The sequence below is a fragment of the Teleopsis dalmanni genome, chromosome 1 (assembly GCF_002237135.1).
Source record: "Teleopsis dalmanni isolate 2A chromosome 1, ASM223713v2, whole genome shotgun sequence".
Taxonomy (NCBI): Eukaryota; Metazoa; Arthropoda; class Insecta; order Diptera; family Diopsidae; genus Teleopsis; species Teleopsis dalmanni.
The window spans coordinates 164,688,127-164,711,543 of NC_051846.1; the positions used below are offsets into that span (position 1 = coordinate 164,688,127).

General features: G+C 26.6%; 3 protein-coding genes across 3 annotated transcripts; 1 reads left to right on the forward strand and 2 right to left on the reverse strand.

Annotated features, from left to right (window-relative positions):
• Positions 1-2,091: 2,091 nt before the first annotated feature.
• Positions 2,092-6,310, reverse strand: LOC119666633. Its single transcript, XM_038075915.1, has 4 exons — positions 5,485-6,310; positions 5,199-5,431; positions 3,696-4,015; positions 2,092-2,768 (listed from the first exon to the last, which is right to left on the reverse strand). Exons 1-4 carry the CDS (start codon positions 6,130-6,132, stop codon positions 2,092-2,094), a joined length of 1,878 nt encoding a protein of 625 aa, XP_037931843.1. The 5' UTR covers positions 6,133-6,310.
• A 3,321-nt stretch (positions 6,311-9,631) lies between these two features.
• LOC119669847 lies at positions 9,632-10,940 on the reverse strand. The gene is made up of 3 exons (XM_038079878.1): positions 10,749-10,940; positions 10,364-10,674; positions 9,632-10,305 (listed from the first exon to the last, which is right to left on the reverse strand). The coding sequence occupies exons 1-3, from the start codon at positions 10,919-10,921 to the stop codon at positions 9,704-9,706; spliced, it is 1,086 nt and encodes a 361-aa protein (XP_037935806.1). The 5' UTR covers positions 10,922-10,940; the 3' UTR covers positions 9,632-9,703.
• Positions 10,941-12,234: 1,294 nt separating this feature from the next.
• Positions 12,235-14,543, forward strand: LOC119669848. The gene is made up of 4 exons (XM_038079879.1): positions 12,235-13,048; positions 13,117-13,349; positions 13,428-13,738; positions 13,801-14,543. The coding sequence occupies exons 1-4, from the start codon at positions 12,371-12,373 to the stop codon at positions 14,445-14,447; spliced, it is 1,869 nt and encodes a 622-aa protein (XP_037935807.1). The 5' UTR covers positions 12,235-12,370; the 3' UTR covers positions 14,448-14,543.
• Positions 14,544-23,417: the final 8,874 nt, after the last annotated feature.

Below are 23,417 nucleotides of genomic sequence, written 5' to 3' on the forward strand. Positions count from 1 at the left end.
AAAATACCCATGAAAGGTTCTTAAAAACAAATCTATTTAACATAAATCATTTCGAAACTAATTCAAATTTTTAATTTATCTTCTTAATTTTAAAAGTAAGTACAAAATTAAACATTAAATTTATTGATATTATTTATATATTTATTCAGTGTTGTTGAACAAATACTCTTTTATACCGTTCAATCCCGGTACGAAGAGGGATCAAGAGCGATCAAATACAAGAAATTGGATCGAATAACGATAATTTTGTCGAATTCCACTTTATGTCTTATAAGTCAGAAAAGAATTGTATAATTGTTTATATTAGAATTATTATTATTATAGTTATATAGACAACAAGATACTGCTAAATAGATCTCTGGTGCACTGCTTAAAGTACTACATGCGTCAACTTTATATGACCCCAAATGTCAATGTAATCGTCAATGTAATCGCCAACTCATTTCAAAACAGTGCTTTGAAAGTGTTTCTTTGGTGTTTACCAAAGAAGCTAAAGAAGAGAAACTAAGAGTTATTCAAAAAATTCATCATTCTATGTAACATAATGAAACGCAGTATAAAAACAAAAAGCCTAATGGTACACAATGATGATCATTTTCCCCACCCGATGTTGAATTTGTTAATAAAACTTTCACAGCAAATTAACAAAACTCCAGAAAAATGAGCGAACATAAAAAATAAAGTACGGCTTTGGATCGGTCAGTTGGTTAAGGTGCGCTGACGTTGAGCTTCAAATTTGGCAGGGCACGAGTTCAGTCCCTGGTATTTGCAGTCTTAAATAATGATTTACTAATAATTAAATACAAGACCACTGATGATTAGAATTTGGCAATACTCAAAACAGCTGTATGGTCAAATAAACATTATATTAATATCAAAATAATTATTGTTGTTGTTCAAAACTTCTCTATAATAAAACTCACTACTGTTCAAAACTTCTCTATAATAAATTAATAATAATAAATTTTTTATATTGCATACATACAGGTTGGCTTCTAAAACAAAAATAATTAAAATTATAAAACAAATTTTTTATACTAAGTTATAAATAATAATAATTTTTTTTAATAAGATCAAGCTGTATTTGCTTCAATTTTATTTAAATTAAACTAAATTTAAAAAACCACTCATATTTTAATATTAATGTAATTTTTCATGCGATACAATAATATAATATTGCTATATAGAAAATATGTCTAACACATATATATTTTTGAACAATCTAGAAATTAATTTATTTTATATTATTTAACTATTTTTATATTATATTTATTTAAATTGTATTTCATTTTATAATAAGTAAAGTTAATTAACTAAATACAATATAACAATAAAGAACATTTAAATTTAACATAAATTTTTGATTTTTTAATTATTATATGATTGTTTTATTCGTATATATATGTATCATTGTAATTGTATAATCACTTTAAATAAATATTAGATAATTATATAAATATGAAAATTTTTTATAGTTAATTGTATAAACTCAAAGCACAACTATTTTTGATTTTTCATGTATGAAATTTTATACATAAAATATATGTATAATTATATATAAAATGTACACATTTTTTTTAGCAATCTAATTCCATTAATATCAGTGTATTTGTTCGATAATAAATTTTAATTATAATGTTATAATATTATAAAAAATAATTACAAATTTCAAATCACAGTTATATGAAATACCATTACAACATTTATTTTAAATTATAATTTTATAAAAAATAAATAATAATTATAATAATAGTGGAAATGACTGTTTTTAATATATTATTTTTTTTTTAATATATATAATTATATATTAAATATAATTTTTTGATATTCCAGAAATATTAAATTGATACTAAGTATCTTTAATAGACAATATTTAAATTCATCTTTGTATTCTAATACATTTAATCAAATACAACTTTATATACTAGAAGAGAATAATTATATCATAAAGGTATAGCCTACACTCCATACAAAGATTTAAATTGCTTTATACAATGTACCCAATTAATGTCCTCATAGAAATATAACATTTTATAAGATTAAATTTATACTATCAAATTATAAATTAATATCATAACTTTAGATAATAAATTAATTGAATAAATGTGTTGAGTTTTCATTAAACAGTGACGGACCATAATAGTACCAGTCAAAAGTATTATGTTCTATCAAAATTTGTAGTGATTTCGCCATTTCGCCTCTTATGTGATTTTTATATGAGTAACCTTGTATGTACGGTTTCGGTGACAGCATTCGGACGTCGTGATTATAAAATTTTTTGGATCCAAATTTTACATATTTTAATATCTGATTGTAGTTATTCTCTGTTATTGATGTTGGTATTAATCCGATAGTGTTACCTAAAATATCTTGTTCAGCATATTTAAAAATACTAAGTGGAATTGGTTTGTATGGTCTTATGTCAGTAGAAATATTAGTGCCGTTCCTTAGAAAACATAGAGCCAGAATAATTTGTGTATTATTTAAATTATATTTTAAAAGCTCTTTATTCCGGTATGATGGAAAAATTGTACCAAATGACCGCATACCATATAGACATAAGTTATTAATATAAGAACCATATATTTTACTATTAAAAGAAGAATAGTATTCTTTAATGAGTACATCTTCATTGACAGTATTTAATAACGATACAGCATTTATGATATCACAGACTTCTTCATAGTCAATTAAATATTTATTTTTCTCACTAGCAGTAGCAACAAAATCTAGTTTCGAACCAATATTCTTAAGTTCAAACCGTCCCACTACAATTAATAAGTTGAATTAAAAATAAATAGGATTTCATACGAAACAACTAACAAAAATTCTCTTAGTTGGCTGCAAAAGAAATTGACAAATATATTTTTAATATCATAATATTATATTAATCTTCAGATAGTATAGTATATATACAACAGTTTTCTAGTTTTTGGAGGAATAAGAGCTATAGCTTTTATTGACATCATTACTTCAACTAAACTTAATTTGTGGCTGACTTCTATTATCGAGTTTAAACGGGTAGATTAGCACCGTTTGGACAACATATCAACGACTGTAGGTAGTGGACTTGTTATTTTCAAATATTTAAAGGAAAAATTGGACCGGTTTCCATTCGCTAAACTCATTTTGCTGATTTTTTCGTGTATCTAATATTATTGATTCATATTCTTCATATAGCTGTGATATTCAATTCATTCATCTGTAATCATTTGCTGTGGCAAACTTGAATCCTCAATCTTGAATTTTGAACTTCACTAGAGTAACGCTTACCTCATTAGTTCAAGATTTTGGAACCGGTCCATCGCAAGATTTGTTGTTTGTGAAGATTTGTTGTTTCACTGAAGTAAAGGTTTTAGCCTAAGTAGACCACGAAGTGCGGTCAGAAACAATGATGCATTCTCTCCATATGCCATTTGACACTCATCACATATTTCCACGAAAGTAAGGTTATATTTCGATTAAATAGGAATGGCAACCGAATCTCTTGAGGTATTCAATACGTTTACGGTATTTTATTCATTTTAACTCCTTGCCATTAAACTTTAAATGAAAAATCTAAGAAATAAACTTTGCCAAATCAGCTGGTATTTCTTTAATTAATCAAAAATTTAGTCCATGTTAACGTCAACTAAGTGAAGTTTTGTTAGTCCCCTCATATAATCATTAAAATTAAATGAAATCGTTATACTTACATATGGTAGCTTGATCACGGTACACATCTAATAAATAATTATGTTCTGGAAAATCCTTTATTGAGTCCAAAATAGTGCATACTACTTCACAAAGCCTTGAATGAATATCTTTTAAGAAATCTAAATGCATTATACAAATAAATGCGACAGTAGAACTATAACAACCCTCGTCCGTGCGTAACATTACAGCGCAATATTGTCGCTGTTGTATTTCGTAATATGATCCAAAGATTATGATGGGAATACGCCAATGGTTTGCAAGACATTTCATTCGTAAAGCAGCGTCAAAATCTTGTGAACAAGACATGTGAAATAATTGTCTAACAAAAAAACAAAAATTTTTGACATTAAAATTAAATTAAATTTATTAATTAAAATTTTGTTTACAACAATTAGTGTTTATTGTAATTACCAAGAAATTCGAAAACGAGTATACGTGTTAGGATGTGAAGTTTTGAGTGTAGGGAAAGAAGAGAAAGGGTTTTGGAGGATATGTGAGAGATGAGGGTGTGGGCTGTGCTGATTAAAAAAGGTACTTAAGGTGATGAACGTGACCGGTTTAGTACATGGCTATATTCTGACCTAAAATTACGAAGAACAGTTCTTGGCGCACGCGATAAACCGTGGTCTCTTAGAAGATACTGCTACGGAAGCCAGTTAATCTTTATTTGTATTTCACTACAAATAATGTTAGTTCCATTACAACAGGTGTCTCTTTATCCACAATAGGATTAATGTAACAACGGATATGGCATGAAAGACGCTTTAACTAATCATGATGCTTTAAATAAATTGATCTTCGATACTGCCGATTAAATGTCGCATCCTTAAGTCAAAGCTGGCTGTCATAACCTCAATTAAAAAAAAATATATCGATTCGATTCTGATATTGTTCTGCTAATAACATCGTTTTTTTCAGTTTTTAGTTTACGATTTAGTTTCCAGTATATATTTATTATGTATTTGAAAAAATATAGTTAACGATTTGTTAAGGAAACAGTTTGTTAAGGAAAACAAACTTCTTCATTATAAATGAAAACGATTTTTAAACTTTGAACTTTTATAATTAAATTTTAATATTTATAGAGCAATATAAGAGAAATGCATTTACCGAACCCTACAATACTCAACTGAAGGCATTACTTCTGCCAAATTGAACGAACATTACACCAGATAGCTAATATCTGGTGACAACACTTTTGTTCATACCTCATCAAATTGGAATTAAAATTTTTGGCCATATAATAAGAAATCTATTTTCAATAACAAATGGGAAATGGGACAAAAATCTGGATACGAACACAGGAATTCGGATATTACCAAAATTAACAGTATTTAATGGCTGGTACTTCGGACACACGCTATTATTAAATAGTTAGCTTTATAAGTGTTACTAAATTTTTTTGATAGTACCAATTAACATTATAATGTTATAGACTAATGTGGAGTTAAAAAAATATATATTTTTATAATAACTTTTTGTTAGATAATATTTTTAATTACCTTTCCGAAAACTTTGTCCACTGGACCTCAACACGTTTTCCACGAATATTAACGCCTTGCAACTTTTGCTTAGCCTCCACAGCTGATTTATGATTTGCAAAAATTATAAAACCGGTTGAAAGTAGTTTTGAAACCCTACATATATTCTCCGCTGGTATATAATTTTGTAATAGTTCATGAAGGCTTCGAGAATTTAATGTTAAATCAACATTTTTTATAAATAAAGATTTAGACTGCAAAATATTAAACAAATTATTGAAAAACCAAATTGGAATATATTACATACATCATATACAACATTATCATCTCCAACAACACTCTCTGTTGCCCAATCAATTTTAATTTGACAATTCCATAAATTATTCCAGCATACCAGGCTAGTTCCCATTGCTTGGAAAGCTTCCTTAGTTGATGGAAATGTAACTAATGCTTCACCAGTATTGTCATTTAATATAGTATTATGATAACCATTTTTGATATTGTTAGTTATATTAGTACTTTCAAAACCCTTTCGAAGATTTATTAATGAATTCGGAAATATTATATATAAAACAGATTTAACATCCCACTCGTTTAGGTATGTTGGTATATTTCTTATATGAAGGTGTCGATATGTATCAGTTAAATCTATTTCCAATGTTCTACCCTTCAGTATGTAGCAGTCTTGAAGGACTGTTTTTGCACATAATGCATCGTCATATGTTGCATAGCGCACGAATGCAACATGATACGTTTCTAACCTAGAATTCGTTAATATACAAACGCTATATAAACGACCAAGACGCCTGCAAATTCGTATAAACAAATCCGCTGTAAATCCAAATGGTAAATTTTTTATAACAACCTCGCAGCTATTATCTGGTTTTGGTCCAACCCAATCCATAGGAGGCCCGTACATTTTCGAATAACAGTGATTCATATATGGCGATATCATTGTGCTTCTGTTACTAATATTTAAAATATTTTTTGTAGCACATATATGCTTTTAAAAATTACTTTACTTTAAAACAATTTTGAGTTTTAGTTCGCTGCAAATAATTTCTCATATTAAACACTCATATTTTTCGAACTATTTCCAATACGCGCACCACTACATCACTAACATGATTGAACATATTTGAAGACTCAATAGATTATTTTTTAGAAATCTATCTTGGTGTGTTCAGTTATTGCCTAAGCCGTGCGCAAATATTAAAGTACTAGACAATAATTATTATATGTCAATTGATATTGTGGTATCAAGTATTCTCTTATTGGAAAATAATTTAATGAAGTATTTAGATGGAAAACAATATGATTACATATAAATGCTCCGGTACTTCCTGCTCACAGTTGTTATAAAGCGGGTCTTACACATTAGACTTGGTCGTACAACTGATGTGTGATAGCAATATTTGCAGGTCTGACGGCAAGTCGGATGGAAATCAAAATAATTTGATTTTTCGTCAAAATTACTCGTGTTTTTTCTTATACAATCAAATTTTTGTCGGTTTACATGTAAATTTCATTCTATTTTAAGAGATGGAAGAGATGGAATAATGTCAACTATAATATGTTGGATTTGTAATAGCAACCGACGTCGCAGAAGTTGTACGATCAAGTCTCATGTGTAATACGTGCTTAACTCTTCCTGTTTATGACAAAATTAGTCCTTTTCTTTTTTAGTTCTACGGAAAATTTCCCTATCGAAAATGTAGCTCTCATCTTTGGAAATTTTTAACTGTAGATTAGTGTCATGAAGGTATGACAAACTTAATGATCCGTTTTAGTTATAAATCCTAAATCTCATTCGGTTCAATAAAAGTCGAATGAAGAAGCTAAAATCATTTCCTGTTAAACTCATAATACTATCACTAAGCAGATAGGTGAAAGTTTTACTCTGCAATTCATAGGATACACAGGTGTCCGTATTATTTCGTACCAAAAGCTAATAGGGGTTGATCTGAGCTAACTGATTAAACTGTTAAACCTCTGGCTACGATAAACGTTTGGAGTTCAGACTTTCTGAACAAATATTTTGTTCCATAGTATTGATTTGGTCTGACAAACTGATCTCTCGAAAAAAAAGTGCAGAACCTATAAAAGGAGATGCTGTTGTCGTCCTTGCAAGCTTGTCAACTCTTTCGTTATTGTCGAATTTGTCCTGATCATGTATCCAGACAAATGTCAATTTAATTACAGTAGCTAACCGATTTTAATGTTGAGTAGTTTTTATTTAAAAAAATATTCCATCGTTACTGGGTAGAGAGCTGATTCATACCTACAGTTATAGTAAGGTGTCCTTCTTCAGCAGAACAGAGTTGAGGTTGTTGATGGTATATTTAATAGGTCATTATTGGACTGCGTTATCACTTTAACAAAATGGTTCTCTCCGAAAAGATAGATAGTTGACTCTGCTTAGAACCAGTCGAGACTTCTAGTCACATTCTCTGTGACTACCCAGACTTGATCTGGGTCAGGAGGAGACCAGTGGGTTGAGAACTACTCTCCGCTTCTGACATTAGGAGGTCCTCAACGGCTGACATTCTGGCTTTTATTCGGTAGGCGAAATTTCTTCTGTTCGGTTAGGGTCTATTGCACCACAAAGCTTGTGTTTATTCCTATTTCTATGTATTATTTTCCTATAATTGATCTGTGAATTAATCTACTTTCTGGATTTTTAAATAAAATTTGATTATTAATACCTATATGTCCTAGCAATTTAAATGTATGTCTCTTCCGGATTAAAACTGGATCGATTTTATATTAAATTCTATATTCAGAACTAATGATCTCTGCCCTCATAAAAGCATCGAAATTAAACTTATTTGATATTTAAAGAATACAATCCATACAAAACCCATACAAATATTGTAATTTTAATTTTATTGAAACAAAGTATAAATTAAAAAATAATTCAAGAAAAAATAACGCAACTGTTGCGTTGAACAAATATAATTAAATATAAGTATTTTTTTTAATTATTAAATATTAAATTTATTTATTGTAATTTTTAATATTGAAAAAAAAAATTTTTAAGTATATGATTAACAAATGATAAAAATTTAAATTTGTAGTTCTTTCGTTAATAAATTAAAGTGAGAATAATGTTAAATAATCCATAAAAATTATTGATAAAGTCAAAAAAAAAAAAAAAATTACATAACAATATAGTTTTGAAAGTATTTCATAACATTATATAAAATTAAAAAAATAATTCAAACCTTAATAATTAATATTAATTAATTTTTAATAAATTTTTTAAGCTTATTTATAAAAATAAAAAAAATAATTTAATGGCTTAATATATTTAATAATATAATAAACAAAAAACATGAAGAAAGGAAATAAATACAAAAAAATAACAAAATAAATAATCATAAAAAATTAATTTAAAAAAAATAATAAGTAAATAAAAAACTAATATCAAAATAGAAAACACTAATAAAAAAATAAATAAAAAAAAATAACAAAAATAAAAACAATAAAACAATATAAAAAAACTTAAAAAAAATATATAAAAAATTAAAAAATATAAAAAAATATATAAATAATTAAAAAAATATATAAAAATTAAAAAAATATATAAAAAATTAAAAAATAAAAAAATATAAAAAATATATATATACTATATAAAAAAAATATATATAAAAATATATAAAAAATATATAAAAATAAATATATAAAAACATATATAAAATAAATAAAAACAAGAAAAATTAGAAAAAAAAATATAAAAATAGAATTTAGTATGTACTAAATTAGAATTTCTTAACTTATATTTAAAATACTTTCATAAGTATATTTAAGCAAATACATACATATAAAAAAAGACGATTTAAAACTTGATATGTCTTAAACATTTTCTGAAGATATTTCTTCATGACTTATATATTTATATAGTAATTTATAGCTTGATATATTTTAAAATCTTTTAAAAAAAGTATAAAATTTAAGCAAAACTGTTTAATCAAAAATTAAAAAGTTATCGATACAAAAACAGATATTGATTATTTATTTATTATATATATATATATACTATACGTATTATTTTATATCTATTATAATTTATATATTATATATATTACATTATATTGTACATATTGTATTATTTTGTACATATTGTATATACTATATTATATTGTACATATTATACCATATATATTATCTTATATATGTTAAATATAAATTTACATATTTTTTTAAAACCTTTTATAAAATATAAAATTTAAACAAATTTTTTTATAGATATTTATGTATTAAATAATACTTTCGTCTCTTAGTATATATTTTAAAATGAATTTATAAATTTTAAAAACGTTAAAAAATTATAAAATTAAAAAAATAGGTTATGATATTTACAAGTACCAAGTCAAAATATTTTAAAAATTTAAAATTCTTAAATAATATAACATCATAACAATTTAAGTTCAAAAGATTTATGCATTATTGATATTATCATATTTTCAGAACCTATACACACGTACAACACTCTTTTAGAATTGATTGCAAACTCATCATATAAATTATTGAGGTGGAGGTCGATCTGCTTTATGCACAGTTCTAAAACTATTTTTATACGATGTACCAATAAAATTTCTAATATCTATTTTCAATTTTTTTTCTGGATGGTAAGAACGTGTATCACCAAATAGCAAATACTTTAACTGAGAACTGGTCCGATCATGTCTTAAATCAAGTGGTTGCAGTTCAAAAGAGACATATTTAAAGTTCTTATTAATGCATTGGACTTGTGATTGCGGTGTAGGAGTATATGGCCTATCGGGATTATAATTAGAAGAAGTACTTTTATGACATAGAGCAAAATTTAACTTAGTGTCATTAAGATCATGACCAATAGGAAGTTTGCGTCTATAATTTGGTATAATAGTACCAAAAAGTCTATTTCCTAACACACTCACATACGGGAGATATGTTTTTACATTGTTAGTTTGAAAGGTTTGGTAATACTTTTCAATAAGCACATCTCCATCCATTTGACATAAAATCGCTACTGCCCAGGAAAGATCAACTAATTCATTAATATCAAATTCGAAGTTATTATTCTCAGTTGATGTGCGCGTTCCAATTACCTGTATAAAGTTATTCAATTGTACAACACAACCCACTATAAAGAGAATAATTATATTAAATTAATTACTTTTTCAACATACTTATTTACTTACATATATGTGCGGTATTATACTGCACGTCTATTAAGTAGTTGACATCTGGAAATATCCCGATACCATCAATTAAAGTGCAAACAGTTTCGCAGACGCGGGAATGTATATCCACCAATTGATCGGTGTGCATTATACAGAATATACAGCGAGCTTCAGTATAGTTATCAGTAATATTTCGCAATACTACAGCGCAATATTGCAATGACTGCTCTTTGTAATAACTACCAAATAATATGATTGGAACTTCCCAGTTGTTAGCTATGCACTTCAAACGTAACATTGTATCAAAATCAAACCAATGCAATTCGTCTCTACATAAATGAATCAAATTAGTTACGTATGTAGTGAAATTAAAATATCAGTCAAATAATATGGAGAAACTTACATTGCCTTGCTTTTAGTCCATCCAATGTCAATTTTTTCACCGCAATTATATTGTAAGATTTTCATAAATTCTAATGCAGATTCACGATTGGTAAAATCTATATATGCTGTTGTAGTCCATATTGATAATTTAAGTACAGTAGTATGTGGAATAAATGGCAAAATAAGATCCATTAAACGATATTTTTTCAAGGAAGTATCAAAATTATTTATAAACACTGAGTTATACTAAAAAATATTCAATTTGGTTTATTTAAAAAAAAAAAAAATTATTTTAAACATGACTTACTGAATATTCGTTTATCTCTCTATTATTTTTGTCCCAAGCAATGGTAATATCAGAATTCCATAAACGCACAGTCTCAGATTTTATCATATGTTTTGCCTGTACTGCATCAGTATGAGATGCAAACTGAACTAAGGCAGAAATAGTTAAACAAGCCCGATAAATCATCATTTCATCCACACCTATTGCTGTCGCTAGATTCTTCATTTGAGCATATTCTCTTGGATTTGGAATTGAATAATTTAGGGTTATATGTTGTGACTTGGGAAAAAGTTCTTGTAATTTTGCTTTTATTTCGTCTTCTCTTATGCAAATTGGAATATTAGTTAAGAACAATTGGGTTTTTTCATATGAGAAATTGATATCCAACTGTACGCCTTCAATATAAAAATGACTTAGCACCTTAACGGCACGAACTGCATCGTCGTCATTAAAGTACTTGACATATCCATAACCGGTAAATAGGTCATATTCGTCAATTCGAAAACATATTTCATTAATATGTCCGAAACGCAATAAATTATTGGTGAAATTTGCTAAATTCATTATCTTTGGTATATTTAATATGCAAATCTCAGAACAGCTTGTTGGTGATGGTCTTAACATTTCGCTAAAATAACTAATAGTCCAACGTAATTCGTTTGGCACAATTGCGTCCATTATGAAGCTTAATGTACTAATTAATATTTTTATAAAAACGATTTTAAACACAATATATTAATTAGATTAGTAGATATAAAAAAAAAAACAACCCTCCCTTACCTGCAACTAAAGTTTAACTAGACTACGTCAGCGAAAACGATATATACATATGTGATTTCTCGAAATTGAAAATTTATACCGCGAAAGCAAGCATTCCATTGCGGCGAATTCAACACATCGATAACAAATGATCATATGTGTACATGTTTTATAACAGTTTTCATAATTATTTGAAGTTCAGTTTAATGAACATTGATTATGTATTTTATACTGCCTTTGTTAAAATAAAAATACTTCAATAAATTTAATATTAAGTTTATTGTTGTATATTTGTTATTAAATAAATGAAATAAAATTTAATATACTTTTTCAAACTGATATACATAAGCTGCATTCAACTCTTTAGCAATATGTGCTTCTTTTGTTTGGATGTGATATTTGCAATTTTTTTTCTAGAGGATATAAACATTTTGTCATTGTAGTTGTGTGTAATAACTTGTTGCATGCTAAAGGCATTTCTTGTGTGCATTTCTTTAATAACATCGTGTGAAACATTTCTACAAAAGAAACTAATAGTTGAATTTTACCTATAATATTATATCAGCACAAACTTTAATAGCATATAAAGTATTATAATGCAAAAAACAAAAAATATTGAGTATGCTTTTATGCAAGTTAATGGACGTAAAGTATTGGGGCCGCCAATAAACTGGCAAGGACCCGCACCATCCAGTAGCTATGAAATTTATATAAGAAATATACCAAAAACAATGAATCCATCGTTTTTTGCTGCGAATTTCTTGCGTTTTGGTAATGTCTATGAAATACGCTTGCCACTCGAACAAAACCAGCAATATCGCGGATATGGTTATGTTAAGTATACGAATGAGGAAGATGCACTTCGTGCCGTCGAAGTGCTAAATCATTTTTATATAGAACCAGGCGTAAAGTTGGATATAAGTTTCTCTTTTGAGAAAAATCAACTATATATAAGCAATATTCCCAATTTTTTAAAAGAAGATGCAATAAAAACAAAATTGCAACAAATTTTACCCACGGCTCAACGTGTAACTTTATTCAATAGAAATCAAGCAGCTGATTTAGACTCAAATGATAAAGAGAATTTAGTAATGCTACAAAGTCTAGATTATTACAAGTCCGAAGGTCGCACAAATATATCTGCAATTGCTCATTTCGCCTCACATGCTGATGCGGTTGAAGCAAAACGTATGGCTAATCCTGGTACTGTGCGCTTATGGAACTCGCATGTTAGAATTGTTTGGGCCAAGTCAAGTGAAGAGCATAGTTTTGCGGTAAGTTAAATTTGAAATAATAATTGTAAATTAAATATATACAAAGCAATTAAATTTTTTTTTTTTAGAGTAAATCGTTGTATTTGCGTAACTTTGATTCTTCATTGACCAAACGTGATTTAATGAATCTGATTTTGGCAGTAGTGCCACGTACTTCTTTACGTAAACTAACCATGTTGTCGACAACCGCCTTTATAGATTTTACCAATCGCGAGTATGCAGTGGAATGTCTGCAAAAACTACAAGGAATTAAATGTGGTGACAAAAGTTTAAGAATTGAGTTTGCAAAGAACAATTACATGTTGGTATCCATCTCATCATCCCATAAGTATTAGCTAATATATTTATTTTTTAACTATTTGTTTTATTATTTATTTAGCAATGATGTAATTACCATTGATTTTGATGCCATTTTACGCTTGAAGTGCATAGCTAACGACTGGGAAATTCCAATTATAATATTTGGTACTTATTATGAAGAGCATTCATTGCAATATTGCGCTATAATATTGCGCAAAAATGTTGATGATATAACTGAAGTTCGCACTATTTACTGTATAATGCACACCGATCAATTGGTGGATATACACTCACGCCTCTGTGAAACTGTTTCTACTTTAATCGAATGTATCGGCACTTTTCCAGATGTCAATTACATTGTAGATGTACAACATAATACCGCTTATATATGTAATTAAGCAATTGTTATTGAGAAAATCAATTAAATATATATAATAATACTTATTTTATAGTGGGTTACGTTCAACAGATGAATAAGCATATTAAAATATTTGCAGCACAAAATACTGCTAAGGACAAACATTTCGAATTTGATATGAATGAATTAACTGACCTGTTCTGGGCGGTACCGATTTTAAGTTACATGCATGAGAATATACTTATAAAAACTTATTATCAAACATTTGATGGTACAGCGAAAAAATATTTACCATATGCAAATGTATTTGGTTATCGTATTTTTGGTACTATTATGCCAAAGTATCGCAATGCAAATCCACTTGGCTATGGTCTCAATGAGACACAGTTAATTTTCGCTTTATGTCACAGAACAACTGCAACTAATTACGATCCAGAAAAACCTTATACTCCCACACCACAAGCGAATTTCCAATCTTCAGACATATTCTTCAAAAGTGTCTCGTTTCAATTGTTACCAATCGATTTAAGAGAGAATGTAACTGGTTTTAAGTTAAAATATTTGCTATTTGGTGATACAAACTATTATCATCCAGAAATAAAATCTTTAACAGATTTTGGTGAACTCAATGGTTTCTCGTATAAACAAAGTATTAGGACTCTATCTGAACAACGTTCTGTCTCGGAGAAAAAGTATGAACTACCAAAATTAATAATTAAAGCTTCAAACTGTAGAAAATAAATCTACAGTGCAAATATCTATATATAGTGCTCTGAAATACCATACTGCTCTAACTAAAAATTATTATTATATAAATATATCTCTCAATACTGATTCGTTGATAAAAATATTAAGCTAACTTCCTTTATGAATTAAATATTTAATTAAAAAGCTTGTTTTCTAAAAGTTTGTTTTCTAAAAATCGAATTCAAAAATTTATCTAATTTTAAAGATTTATTAAAAAAATATAAAATAATTACCATATTAAATACAAAAACATTAAAAATAAAACAAATTTTATAAAAACATATTTTTTTGAAAAAATGTATTCAGAAAAAAAAATATGTTTTAAAAAATAACTAAAAATATAAATATGAAACTGAAAACAAAAACAAAAACGAAAAAAATAAATGTGTTTTAAAATAAACCCTATTTGACAAAGTATAAAAAATAATTTGCAAAATATATATATATATATTCAAAACAAAAAAAAAAATTTATATATAATTATATACCATATGTATATTAAATGTTACATGAGTGTTTAAAAAAAATAACAATTATAAAAAAAATTAAATAAAAAGTATAAATATTTGTATGTATTAATATATAATTATATTTATAATTAATATATATATATTAAAAAACATATTTTCAAATATATAAAAATATATATAAAAAATAAAAAATAACTAATAATCAAATTGTAAAATATTAATCAAATAATCAAATTGAGCAATATTTATTAAATTGCATAGAATAGTGAACTTCATACATAAACTTTTAATGTATTGTCATATCCTAGAATTGGTAGTGTTTATCAAGGTAAATTCAAATGCTGTGGTTGGTTGTTATATGAAAATAAAATACATTTAAAACAAATAAAAAATGTATTTTTAATTTCGATCAGTAACGTAACAATGGAGGTGAAGGGGTTACATAAGTGGCTATAGTTTATTTAAAATAAACCTAAGGTGTCTACCTATGTATAGAAATATGTCTACCTATGTACAGAAATATAAAAGTAAAATGAAATTAACAATTACTATAATTTTATTTTTTTTTTAAACCGAAATACTAAGTCTTTGAATTATTTACATAATTTATATAGAGATTACTTATATAGTTTAAAATCAGAAATTACATATTAAATGGAACATATTACATTCCATATGGCAGATATAGTTTTTATTAAAAACTAGAAAGGTTCAAAATATATGAAATAATTGACATATTTGAACAATAACATGGGCGATAATATATAATAATGTAATATAAAATAAAAAAAAACATACGTATATGCTGTGCAATAAATTTATTAGGTATTATGATATATATAAAATATATTAACCAAAAAATTTTTGTGTTATATGCAATGTGCTAACAATTTTCAAAAGAACAAGGCTGTCACTGAACACACCCATCAAATCATTGTTGTACTGAATGGATGGTCACTCATTTCCAAATAATGTTAGTGGAAAAGCTCCGTTACTTTATTTGAGTGCGCAAATATCTAACAAATTTTTAAATTAAATTTATTCAAATATATAAAGTGAAAATAACGTAAAATATATTAAAAATTGTTATAATTCTGTGTATAGTGTTTGAAAATAATAAAAGATGTGTGGAAAATGTGAAATAAATTCAATTTTAAAACTTCGCGTATTTTGAACAAATTAATGGTAATTTTGTGTGTATGGCCCACAATAAAATTAGTTCAGTCTGCTAAGCAAAAATTAAAAAACTGGATAATTGCGTTTTTCATTATAATTGGTATTTAAATAAGTGGTTACAGTTTGGAAATATTAAATTGCGATTCCGATAGCTATTAAGAAAGTAAACACAATATTACGTTGACATCAGATCTGCGGCGGCCATATTTAAATATCTCTTGGGTAGCAATTAATATTGCAAGGATAGCCAAATTAAATAAATTAAAAAATATTTTATTTATTTCATAATTTCAATCCGTTTATTTCTATTGGAGCGATTTTTAAAAGGAATGAACACAACATTTTTTTAGAGGTAATTAAAAAAATTTGTTTAAATTTAAATTTATTTATTTACACATATACATTAGTACATTAAAAAATTATTTATTTACTTTGTATACAACACTTTAAAAATATAATAACAGAAGCCATAAATTATAATTATAAGAACCATAACAGACATTGTAGCTCAATTACCAAAAATTGCAGTTATATTGTGTAGTAAGTAAAAGGTAATAATCTATGTTCTTAGATACACACGTACATACATACATGCAAGGATGAAGATAACACATATGTTTGATGTTAAAACATACAATAATTTGCAATAAATGCCATTCTACTCTCTAACTGTAAATATTACAATCAGAATATTTTTACAAGATTGCAAAATAGCAGTTCAAATAATACAAATAAAGTTGTTATTTTAGTCAGTTAGAATAATATCAACTAAACTCTTCTTGTGACAATCAATATAGTCATGTCTCTAGTAACATAATCATACTGCATCGGTTCCACTTTATTCTGGCAGTAAATTTAACAATATTCCAATTAGAAACGTTTTTACAGAGTCTTATAAAATAAAAGCAATAAAAAGAAGGTCTCTTAAAACTGAACGATCATCTCAACGAAGTGGTTGGTGATTGGATATGAATGGTGGTTGGATGTAGACCCTGCCGTTCTTGGAAATAATTGCTTGTATATTAACAATTATAATATTTATACAATATTGCAAACTATCAGTTTGAATAATACAAATAAAGTTGTTATTTTAGTCAGAATAATATCAACTAAACTCTTTTAGTAACAATCCATATAGTCATGTCTCTAGTAACATAATCATACTACATCGATTCCCCTTTATTCTGGCAGTAAATTTAACAATATTCCAATTAGAAACGTTTTTACAGGGTCTTATAAAATAAAAGCAATAAAAATAAGGTCTCTTAAAAGTGAACCATCATCTCAACGGAGTGGTTGGTTATCGGATATGAATGGCGGTTGGATGCAGACCCTGCGGTTCTTGGAACTAATTGCTTGTATATTAACAATTAGAAGATTTATACAATATTGCAAACTAGCAGTTTGAATAATACAAATAAAGTTGTTATTTTAGTCAGAATAATATCAGCTAAACTCTTATTGTAACAATCAATATAGTCATGTCTCTAGTAACATTATCATATTACATCGATTCCACTTTATTCTGGCAATAAATTTAACAATATTCCAATCAGAAACGTTTTTACAGGATCTTATAAAATAAACGCAATAAAAAGAACGTCTCTTAAAAGTGAAGGACCATCTCAACGGAGTGGTTGGTCATTGGATATGAGTGGCGCTTGGATGTAGACCCTGCCGTTCTTAGAACTAATTACTTGTATATTAATGATGTGAGATAAATATTTTATAATCAGTTCTTTAGTTAAGTGAGAGCAAATGAGAGCATCTGAGAGAGCGTAACATCCCTGTCGAAGTTTGAAAATGCTACACACACTTTACTCGTATATTTTATTTCAAGTAAAATTTGTGTTGATGTGTGAATCAGCTGTTTTGGTTTGAAACGGACGGACTAAAAAGTCCCCTACATTCTCAGCTAAAACTCCTGTAAATCCCTGCAGTACGACCAATTAAGGTATTCCTTCACAGGGCAGGATAGAAGAGCACTTAGCGTGCTTTCACTCCGATTGTACTAAGTATTTCGTCCGCTCTAACAGTGTTTGTTGTTTTAGATATTATGCTCTTGTAGAGGCTCCATTGTTCAATGCTTGCCAACATTTGCATTACTACAGTAGGAGGGCTGGCTTATACAGTCTCTAATTATATGGTCGGGGTTTTGGTTTGAATTGAAATTTTTGTATTGTTTATTTGTGCGGTACTGGTGTTCTCACCAGACTTTTTCACTTTTGAAATTTATCTGGTTCGTCTTTTTAATTTGGGAAAAAAATTAATTTCTTGCCCCCAGTGATGATTGGGTTCAAAAGTGGATCGTTTTATTGCTGTATGAGAAGCAAATCACAGACGTGATTTTCAATCACAATTTTTTCTTCACAATAATATAATATATCAATCGTAATCGTGTCTTAAAGGAAGTTTTATTTGGCTAAGATATTTGCATGTATTAACCTGGAATTCATATTTTACTATTATCATTGTGAGTGTTTTTGTTTCTGATATATCACGTCAGTTATATGATTAATTTTAGTTTTTTTTTAACTGAGCTCTTTCAATGTTTGTGTTGTCATTAGAGGTTTTCCAAATTATTGGACACCCAATGTCCAAATTGTGTTAATAGTACTCTTGCATAAAATAATCTTATAATCTAAATTTAAATGAATCTGCTGTTGAGCACCTTATGTTAGCTGCTTCCATTATATTTCGACTTATTTATTTTATATATTTTTGTCAGATTAAGTAGCCTTCTGAGTGAAAGCTTACATGGGTAACATAATCTGCTTGAGGTATAACTGTGCTATTTAGAGTAATTATCGGCTTGGTCTTTCTGTTGTGAGAGAAAGTGTTAGAGTGACTGAAGTGTGAAATTGAGAGGTTTAAATATATATTTCACGCACATAGTTATTAATATTCTAAATATTATATGAAACTAACTTTAAAAGCTCCGTACACTTTACTTAATATCTATTCAATCGATTTAGCACATTTTGACAAAGCAGCAATTAGAATGAACTTTATCGAAACTATGTAACTACTGAATGGAAACTATTCTAAGACAATCTGAGGAGAGTTCAAAATATTCTATAAAATATTAACTAACACATGAGTCAATCTGATATGAATATTTCAAACAGGCTACGTAGAAACGAGAAGAGTTGCAAAATATTTCTCTCGACCTTTATTGTCAATACAATATTAACATTAAATGTTCGAAACTAATAAGATTGGATTTTGAATTATTTCAGTAATAAGTACTATAAATGTAACAGTATATTTCAAGCGGTACTCTGATGACACTTAAATTTTCTGCTGATATAACCGTGCTATTATAAAGTAATATATCAGAAACAGATATTAAATTTTTTACTGATATTTAAGCAGTTATAGAAGCGTTACACTCTCCATATATCAAATCTAAAATCAGTTTATCCCGTGTTGTCTCTCTAAACGAGATAAACAGACATAATAATATATTCGTCATCTGGATATTAGAAGATTATGATTACCATTGTAACTGTACGGCAGATGAGCTGGCACGCAAATGTGCTTTATTGACCTATATCACTAATACTCTAGGTATTTACATACCAATCTATATCTAAAAACATACAATATACTCCTCCCCGTTTAAAAAAGCAAAAATGTGGAGAAAATTAAATCGCTTGTGCCAAATATAATTCAATATAGTCAACTATAGAACTAGGAAGCTAATTAACTGGAATAGGACTGAAATCGATAATATCATATCTATTGCACCCGATCATTGCTTAATAGATACGCCCACACAAAGACTTTGCCAAAAAGAAGAGAAAGAATTATCAAGCTCTCACCTTTTGGGTATATGTTTAGTTTCGGTAAAGAATAGGGCTATGATTTTAAGAAAATATTTTTTTGTTAAACCAAAAGTATTACCAAAAACTGATATTTTTAACTACAAAATTTTTAAAGAAGATAAATTGGTTATAAAGATACATTGTGCTCTTGAGACAAGAATACAAAAATAAAAACTTCCTATATTACCGAATCACAAGAAAAGGGGACACCATAAGTACAGAGCTCTAGGGTAACACAATAATTACATTGGCGGTCTACGCGAATATTCGCACTTGAAAACTAATTAATTATGATATTATGATATTGATCTTTATTATGATAAAGTAAAATGTATTGTTAAATTCTTATGTGATTTTATTTATTAATATTATTTATAAATGTAAGTACATTTGTATTAAATATAATTGTTTAAATAATTCTAAATTAATACATCTACAGAACACAAATAATAACTTATTAAAATTGTATCGGAAACGAATGAATAAGGTTTGTGTAGGAAAATAATGTTCATCTTTTTAAGAAACAAATTTTTATAAGGTTGTCATAATTCAAAATGTAAAACATTCTCTAAATTGTTTACGCCTTAATAAAATCAAAAATATAATATATATGTATAATAATATACATATATATATAATAATAATATGTATATATATATATATAATATAATAATATATAATAATATATATATATGATATATATGATAATAATATATATATATAATAACATATATATAATAATCAGAGGCGAGGCGTCGAATGGTTCAGAGTATTCACTGAACACCTTAACAAAGCTTCCTTTTTAGATATTTTCTTTTAAAATAAATAATCTCGCTATGTTGCCACTTAATATTTTTTATAATAACTTTTCCAAACAGATTAACAAAAACACAAAACGTACAATACAAACAAAATTTCACATATATTAGTTACACCCAACATTACTTATAATTAATAAAAGAGACAACACATTCCTTTTAAAATATACTAACCTTCAGAATAAAAACTGCACCGCGCTGCTTCAAAGCATGCAAATGAAATAATATTCACATTGGGACTATGTTCAATATTGAATAAACAACACAAAACATACAAACAAATATAAAAATAAAAGAGAAAACAAGCCCCGCAAAATATGTACGTTAAATAATCATAACTCTTGAATCAATGCGTGCAAGCGAAATCGCTTAATTAATTGAGCGAAAATCGCTTTACATTTGACTAGAGGTTTTGTCGACTAAACTGAACCTGAAGTTCATACAAAGCGTGCAAATACAATTAAAGTCACGGTTGCTGTTTTATATGGTTCAGTAAAAAAACTGAACCGCGCATAGTAAATACAAAGTAAAAGAGTAAATTAATGCATGAGAGTTTCTTACTCTTATGTAGAAGTTAGAAATAAACCAAAAAAAAAAGTCATTATTGCAATTTTATACTAGCAAATGGTAAAAGTAAAAAAAAAAATTAAAGAAATTTGAAGTAAAAAATAATATTAAGAAATGGACAAATGTGTGATTAAAGATTTGATTCAAATATCTTTTTTTAAACGATCTTCTGAAAAAAAGGTTTTAATTCATAAAATGAATAGACTAACTCCAGATATGAAGAATTTGGTACCTGATGTAAAAATGTCGAAATATGTGGTAAGTCGCCGTTTTCCTACAGCTACTTACCATAAAAACTAGTGGATCACAGGCCGTGAACATTTAAATAAATTGTTTTATTGGTCTTGTATGCTATTTGCTTGTGGAAAGGACAAAACTCAGAAGTAGGGGGAATACGTTATAGTTGGAATTCTGTTTTGATCAATTTGTGAACACCTTGCCAAAAAGCTGACGCCTCGCTACTGATGATAATATATATATATATATATAATAATATATAATATATATATCAAATATATGTCAAATATATATAAAATATATATAAAGCATTATGGATCCTAAGTCTTTGGTTCAATGGCTATTCCCAAATAAAACACTTCAAACTAGTATTCCCAAAAACACCTCGTGAGGTTTATTAAGCCTCTAATGCCACATTTATTTATTTAAGTTGAAAAAATCAGGCTAGATTAATTTGAGGTCAAAAAAGCCAAATCTAAAGTCCTTTTTTCATTCTGATGTCTCGTTGTCTTGTAAATCATAAAAAAGTCAAGCCTGCCTCATTATTAAGTGTGTAAAAGAAAATACAATATTTTTAGATAATTTTTCAAAAGAAAAAATGTAAGTTTTATTGATAAATTTAAAGATATTTAATATTATTTACAAATTTTGAAAGTAAATAAATTAATTTTTAACAAATATAATTTTTAATTTATTAAATAACTTTGACAATTTAAAAAGTCTTTCTTTTGCTTAAACAATATGACTTATACAATGCTATCAATCAAATAATCAAAATTATTTATATATATATTTCTATATATATTAATATATATATATCTATATATGTGTACTATCTTAAATTTTTCTTTTTTTTAAATATTTAAAATTGCTTTTGCTTTCATACGGAGCCTAGTATGAAGAGCTTCATTTCAAATTATTTTTTTATCTGATTATTTTTTTAAATAGTTTTAATTTATTAAATTAAATGATTTAAGTTTCAATAAACTATTAATTCTTACAAGTGTCATAATATTAGTTGCTTACAGATCTAATTTTTATATAGTATATGCTAATTAAAATTGAATCAAATTCCCTCAGTGCTTGCAGTGCAATAAATATATATAAATATATTTTTAAATTGCAATTTATTAAACTATTTATTTTAATAATTGTTGTTTTTTAATGAATAACTTATTTTTAAGTTAACATATTTTTATATATTTAATGGAATTAATTTTATTATATCTTTATATAGCGTATTTTAATATGTATTTTAAAATTTTATTTTTTTATTAATATACATAAAAACTATATATATATTAATAAATCTTGACGTAGCTATTATGCACATTATAAAGTTTAGAGTTTTTGTATTTAATTGAAAATATTTATTTTTTTATTTACAATTTTATTTATTTTAGATATTGATAACTTATTAATTTTGTATATTTATTAGCCTAATTTATCAATTCAGACTTGAGTGAGTAAATGTATGAGATTTTGTTTATTTGCAGCCAATAATAAAGTAATATACTATACATAATAGCAATATTAAATTAATAATATATATTTAATTTGAGTTATGTTTATAATATATATATAAAGAAAATATTTGCAATATGTTTTGGATCAAATTCCATTTGTACAAAAAATGTATACTATATGTTCAAATCTATTGTATATTGTAGCCCAGTTTCTACTTTTATATGGTATTTGTTTGAAATCAGTGGAGAAATACTTATACTCTTATCAATAGATTACAGTTTCTTGATTATTTATTGACATTCTTTAAATTTTTTGCCATTAAAAGAAAAACATTATATATATAATATATATTTATATTTATATATATATTATTATATATTACATATTTATATTATATTTATA

Coding starts and splice junctions, on each gene's coding strand:
- LOC119669847 (XM_038079878.1), bottom strand. CDS start 10,921: ATGGATCTTATTTTGCCATTTATTCCACATACTACTGTACTTAAATTA. Junction 10,675..10,748: donor TGGACTAAAAGCAAGGCAAT/GTAAGTTTCTCC, acceptor TCATTTATGTAG/AGACGAATTGCATTGGTTTG. Junction 10,306..10,363: donor GTATAATACCGCACATATAT/GTAAGTAAATAA, acceptor TTCTCTTTATAG/TGGGTTGTGTTGTACAATTG.
- LOC119669848 (XM_038079879.1), top strand. CDS start 12,371: ATGCAAAAAACAAAAAATATTGAGTATGCTTTTATGCAAGTTAATGGA. Junction 13,350..13,427: donor TTTGCAAAGAACAATTACAT/GTTGGTATCCAT, acceptor TTATTTATTTAG/CAATGATGTAATTACCATTG. Junction 13,739..13,800: donor ACATAATACCGCTTATATAT/GTAATTAAGCAA, acceptor CTTATTTTATAG/TGGGTTACGTTCAACAGATG.
- LOC119666633 (XM_038075915.1), bottom strand. CDS start 6,132: ATGATATCGCCATATATGAATCACTGTTATTCGAAAATGTACGGGCCT. Junction 5,432..5,484: donor ATGATAATGTTGTATATGAT/GTATGTAATATA, acceptor AATATTTTGCAG/TCTAAATCTTTATTTATAAA. Junction 2,769..3,695: donor CCGTGATCAAGCTACCATAT/GTAAGTATAACG, acceptor TATTAATTGTAG/TGGGACGGTTTGAACTTAAG.